The 5,737-nt window shown below is 62.9% G+C and overlaps 1 protein-coding gene across 1 annotated transcript in view; it reads left to right on the top strand.

Moving 5' to 3' along the window:
* CACNA1B (calcium voltage-gated channel subunit alpha1 B) overlaps window positions 1–5,737 on the top strand; it is a 179,472-nt gene that overhangs the window by 46,101 nt on the left and 127,634 nt on the right. The window contains exons 7-10 of the mRNA XM_027766260.1: window positions 2,080–2,183; window positions 3,797–3,912; window positions 4,393–4,449; window positions 5,026–5,115. Coding sequence (XP_027622061.1) covers window positions 2,080–2,183; window positions 3,797–3,912; window positions 4,393–4,449; window positions 5,026–5,115 — 367 coding nt within the window. The remainder of the gene's footprint in view (window positions 1–2,079; window positions 2,184–3,796; window positions 3,913–4,392; window positions 4,450–5,025; window positions 5,116–5,737) is intronic.

The following is a 5,737-nucleotide window of genomic DNA, read 5'->3' as shown; positions in this document are numbered from 1 at the left end:
GGGGGGCGGGCGAGGCCAGCTCATGGTCACACGCGTGTGGTTGCCTGTGGTGAGGAGCTGAGGGGAGTGGTCGATGCAGGGCAGTCCCACGCGGCTTCCCAGCACTGCAGAGGTGGGTGGGCTGGGACGGCTGGGTGCTCAGCAGGAGAGGCCCAGCTTTCCTGGCCTTTCTCCTTTTTCCTTTTTTAGAGATTTTTGCTATGGGGCGCGTGCACTCACCAGAGAGACAGAAAGTGAGAAAACAGCCTCCAGGGGAATAGCCTTGCTGTAATCCCTTCCCCTCCATTCTCCTCTCGGGATCTTGGATGCATAATCACACGTACCTGGGACGAGTTTCAAGCTGCTGAGTCCAGGACTTGAACTGCGGTCAGCCACGTGGGCATCCAGCAACACAGCCGTTATGCCATCTGCTGACCCCCCTCCTGGTCTTTCCTGACAGCACCCAGTCTGGGGGCTCAGAGGCCTCACTGCAGCCAGGGAGGGTGGAGTCCAGGCTCCCCCAGGTGTCTGCTGGAAGCACAAGGCAGGGCCACCTCGGCCTTGCACACCCAGGCCTGCTCCGGCCTCTGGCTTTGCTGTGCCGCTGGCTGCCCCTGTCCGTTGCGGCTGGAGGGAGCTGGCTTCGGTCGGTGCATCGTCTGCCGGTGCTTGTTGGCATTTCTAAGTTGTAGGCTGCCCTGGCTATACGTTTGGACATATGAGACAGAAGGAAAGCGGGGTGAGCCCCAGCATGCCTCCCAGGTCCTCGCCAGGACACTGGAGGGCCCCGCCAGCACCCTGGCTCGTGGGGCTGCGTTCGCCGTTCTCAGCGGGAGCAGCAGGGCCACCATGTCTGCTGCAGCCTCCCGGGCACGGAAGTCACCTCTGCTCTGGGTTTAGAGACGGGGCTTCTGTGTGCTCCCAGTGCTGGCTCCCGGTCACCACTGCAGCTGTGGTTTGTCTTTAAGACAAGAGTGACTGGCAGGGAGCTTGCAGGGCAGGACTAGAACCTGTGGGTGGAGCCGGCCACAGCCGCCTCTTCTTTTCCTGAAAGAAAGGCAGTGTTGAGAGTGCCCTAGCAGGGACGCTGGTGGCTTTGGGGACATCTAGCCTGCAGATGTAAGTCATGTGTGGGACTGGGCAGAGGGTAGCCGAGGAACATGGCAGTTGGGACTCTGAACATCAGCTCTGGGTAGAGGCCAGGGATCACGGCGGGCAGCCAGCCTGCAGTCTGTGCGGGGATCAGAAACCATGACCAGTCACTCTGGGCCCAGGACTTCCAGGGGTGGGGTCTTCAGATCCTGCCAAGGCTGGCAGATGCTCAAAGGCAGGAGACCCCAAAGTACCTGGAGGTCAGCCTGGCTGCCGGGCTGTGCCCAGGCTGCCCTCTGCCTCTGTCCTGCCTGGGGCCCTGGCCCACAACTCTTGGCCCTTCTCCCCGAAGAGTGCGAGGCACAAAGGCCAGGTGACCGCCTACCTGCACACCCGTTCCCCTCTGTTTGCTTCTTGTGTTTGACTCACACGAACGGAGAAGCTCCCCATCCCTTGGGGCCAATCCTGGGGTAAAAGCAAACTGGGAGTTACATGGTTTAGAGGCGCTCACCCTTTTGTGGCTGTGCTACAAAAAGCAGCAGATCTGGGAGCCACAGTCTTCCGCGTTCAGCTGTGCAGATCGTGCCTGAGTACTGGCTCTGTCCTGGGTCAGGCGTGTGGCAGGACGCCCTCCAGGACGTGAGGGCCACATACACACAGGCCAGTTGGGACTGTGCGGCCAGACTCCTGAGGGCGTCCTGGTGCTGCTCAGGTGTCTGTGACTTGAGTCGGCTGTTGGGGTCTCTTCGGGAAGGTGCCGGACGTGCCACCCTTGGGGCTCCTCCTTGGCTTTTCAGCATCGCTGAGCAGTGGCCAGAGGGTTTTACCATCTTGGTCCCCCAGCCAGGCAAGGGCAGGTCTGACTGGTTGGACCCCCCAGCCCCATGTAGCCCCACCCCCAAACCTGGACCCCAATCTGGCCTCCCCTGCCTTGTCCTTACTGGCAGGGGCCGGGAAACGAGGCCAGGTGTGTCTTGCCCACACCCTGCTCATCTCTGCTGCTTCCAGACGAATGACGCGGCTGGGAATACCTGGAACTGGCTCTACTTCATCCCCCTCATCATCATCGGCTCCTTCTTCATGCTCAACCTGGTGCTGGGCGTGCTCTCAGGGTAAGACTGGGAGTGGGGGTGCCCGTGCTGAACCTGGTGCTGGGCGTGCTCTCGGGGTAAGGTGAGGGTTGGGGAAGGGGAATGGCTGCCCAGTGTGTTCCTGGATCTGGAGAAAGGTGCCTCCCAACCCCCGCGAGTACTGGTGAGGTGTGGCAGCTGGTGCGGCCCGGTCTGACCCCAGGCGCACGGCACCCTCTGCCCTGATGGACTGAGAGGCAGGACAGTGTCCTGTGCTCAGGGGCGTAGGCGGGTGGGGTCCCCCCTTCTGGGCTGAGGAATCTGCTGAGCAGGAGGTGGTGTCAGGCCTGCCGGGCTCCATGCCTCCCCTTGGCCTCAGACCCCATAGGCTGGAGTAGGGCACCTCCATTCTGCCCGTCCTAAAGGCTTCTGCTCGGGCCCAAAGCTCCTGTGTGGGCTGGGATAGATCTTGCTGAACCCTGGCCTGGAGAGGAGGGCTGCAGGGAGGGTGGCCCGGGAGTGGGGCTGACCTGTGCCCTGCACTGGAGGGCTGTGATGGCACCACTGGATGCGCAGAGCTCCTAGCCAGGACGGGAGGCGAGGTCCGGCTGAGGAGGTCCTGGGCAGTGGCCTTCTGCGCAGGCCACGCAGGGGGACCGGCGGCATGGAGAACTGTTGGGGCCCTGCCTAGCAGTAGCTCTGGGACTCGGGGTGCCCCGATGCAGGGTGGGAGCCTGGGCAAGATCCCTCTTCTCGTTGCCCGGGTGGTGGCAGATCGGCCCCTGGCAGACCCTGGCTGGCACAAAAGCCAGACTCCTCCTGCTGTGGCCACATGCCGGCTGTCAGGTCTGCAAGGCCCCCTGGCAGGGCAGCTGCTCCCAAAGAGAAACAGCCCTGTGGTTGCCGCCGCCCGGCCGCAGGGGTGCGAGCACCTGTCTGACTGAGGACCTAGATCTTGCCTAGGCCTGAGCGAGCGGGCTGGTCCAGGTGCTGGGTGCCGGTGTGCATGTTTCATGTATGTGCACACATGTGAGCAGATGGTTTCCTGCCGGTGCTGCTGGCCTACTGTGGCCGGGAGGCTGAGGCCGAGTGGAGGGTGGGTTGGTCTCTACTGTGAGTCGAGGGCTGGGGTGGTTCTGGGCCGGCAGGGTGGAGGCCTGTCTTCTCTCCTGTTATCAGGAGCCTCGGGTTGGTAGGGGCTACAGGGTGCTGACACTCCGCCCCCTCTGGCCTGCCCAGTCCGGCCCCTTCTCTGCCCACCTGCAAGGGCCTGCGGCCTGAGTCTGAGTCAGCAGGGGAAACAGGGTAGACGCTCTCCTTTGGAGACATTTCCCAGAAGCTCTGCACAGGACAGCAGGTAGCAGGCCGAGCTTTCGGGGTGCCCTGGCCTGCTGAAACGAGGGTGTGGTATCGCCCCTGCTCTCTCTGTGCCCCTAGGAGACCATGGGGTGCCCTCAGTGGAGGGAGCGAGGGGAGCTTAGGGAGCAGTTGTGTGGGCACTCTGAGTACGCATGCGCAGGGCCCGGGCCCATCTCTGGTGCCTTCTGTCCCAGCCTGGGTTTGGTTCCCTTTGTCTGGGGGCACATTCCCTTGGGGCCATGGCTGGGCTGGCACTAACCTGACCAGCCTGTCTTTCTGGCCCCCTCCTGGCCCAGAGAGTTCGCCAAGGAGCGAGAGCGGGTGGAGAACCGCCGCGCCTTCCTGAAGCTCCGCAGGCAGCAGCAGATTGAGCGGGAGCTCAATGGGTACCTGGAGTGGATCTTCAAGGCCGGTGAGAGCCCGGGCAGTGCCAGCTCTCAGCATGGCCGCCCTCAGCTGGGTAGCGTTTGGCGAGGACCAGGAGCTGGGTGGTTGGAAGAGCTGGTGGCAAGGGCCTTCCTTGTCCACTCAACCAGGGCCCACGTGACCCCCAAGACAGCAGCCTTGAAAGCAGAGGCTTGGCCTGGCCCAGTGACAGCACCGCGCCCAGTGCTCAGGTTGAAACCCCTCTGCACACCGACACCGACTCTGGGCCCATCAGCCTGGACTTCATGACTCACCTCTCAGCTCAGTCCCAGGGACGGTCTCGCCAGTAGGCAGCTGCTCCCAGGGCGACGTGCGAGCAGGATGTGGGCCTGCTGGCTTCTGGGGTGTCAGAGCAGAGGAGGCCATGTCTGCAGACAGCGGGGTGCTTTCATCCAGGGCTTTCCCAAGGCCGTGCCCTGCCAGGGTGTACACAGGCAGGCTCTGACCCAAGGCTGTGTCCCCACAGAGGAAGTCATGCTGGCAGAGGAGGACAAGAACGCAGAGGAGAAGTCCCCTCTGGATGGTAGGTGCCCCTGGCTAGCACCCTTTGTCTGTCCCCACTCTGAGAGGCACGTGCGTGTTCTCATGTTAACGGATGGACTGGGGTCTGACCATCAGCCTGGAGTTCTGCTGGACTGTGGGTTTTAGCCAGACTGCTTGTCCCAGGGCTTGGGGCAACAGTGCTACCAAAAGCCAGGAGACAGGCTTGAGGCCACAGTCCCAGTGGCACAGGCCAGCAGCTGAAGGCCACCCTCACCCATGGCAGCAGCCACCCTGCACTGGCTGGCCCCATCCTGAGGCTTGGGGTGGGTCTGTACTAGCCTGCTGCAGCCCTGGCCCTGACCCAGGTGGGGTTTCCCTGGTCTCCCTGGTGGACGGGCCTCCCCACGGGAGGGAGCGGAAAGCAGGGGTCCACCCTCAAAACTCCTTGTTCTACCTGCTCTAAGACTGAGGGGGTTGAGGGGACCAGTCTGTGTCCTGCCTCCACCTTAGGCAGGAGCTCAGGGAAGGTCCCCAGCTGCAGGTGGGGTGACTCCCCAGCCCGAAGGTCGGCCTGCAGGCTCCTGCTCAGGCAGCCCCTGCCCTTTGCCTAAAGCAGTGTTGAAGAGAGCAGCCACCAAGAAGAGCCGGAACGACCTGATTCACGCAGAGGAGGGGGCAGACCGGCTCGCAGACCTCTGTGCCCTCGGTGAGTCTCCGGGATGGGAGACCGGGCCTGCCGTAGAGGATGGTGCATGGCCCTGTGAGCCGTTGCTGTGAGCCCAGGCGGCTGGCGAGGCTCTGGCCTTAGTTCCACTGGCGCCTTCAGGAGGGCGAGTGGACTGTGAAAGGCCCTGCTGTCTAGGCCCTGGGCTCCCCTAGGTGTGTTTAGAGCCATGAGCCGGTAAGGATTCCAGGGCCACGTGGAGCGGATGTGGTTTTGTGCATATATGCCTGTCAAAGCTGTGTGGTCACGTGTGTCACATGTGGTCTTTCTCACGATGGGTTGATGGGCTCTCACCAAGCAAAGCCCAGGAGCTGGGGAAAGGCCGTGGCCTCCCCGAAGAACTAGTGCCACACCCTCCCTGTCCCCCCAAGTGACTGTGCATGTGCTGGGCGTGCCACATGGCTGTAAGCACCAGGGGGCGTGTGCTGCCGTGTATGTACTGGGCGTGCTGCATGCCCGTAAGCACGGGGAGTGGGGCGTGTGCTGCTGTGTATGTGCTGGGCATGTCGCATGCCTGTAAGCACCAGGGGGCGTGTGCTGCCGTGCACATGCTGGGCGTGCTGCATGCCTGTAAGCACCAGGGGGCGTGTGCTGCCGTGTATGT

Source organism: Tupaia chinensis, unplaced genomic scaffold (assembly GCF_000334495.1).
Source record: "Tupaia chinensis unplaced genomic scaffold, TupChi_1.0 Scaffold142100_1, whole genome shotgun sequence".
Classification (NCBI taxonomy): domain Eukaryota; kingdom Metazoa; phylum Chordata; class Mammalia; order Scandentia; family Tupaiidae; genus Tupaia; species Tupaia belangeri.
This window is presented reverse-complemented; position numbering and strand designations above follow the sequence as displayed.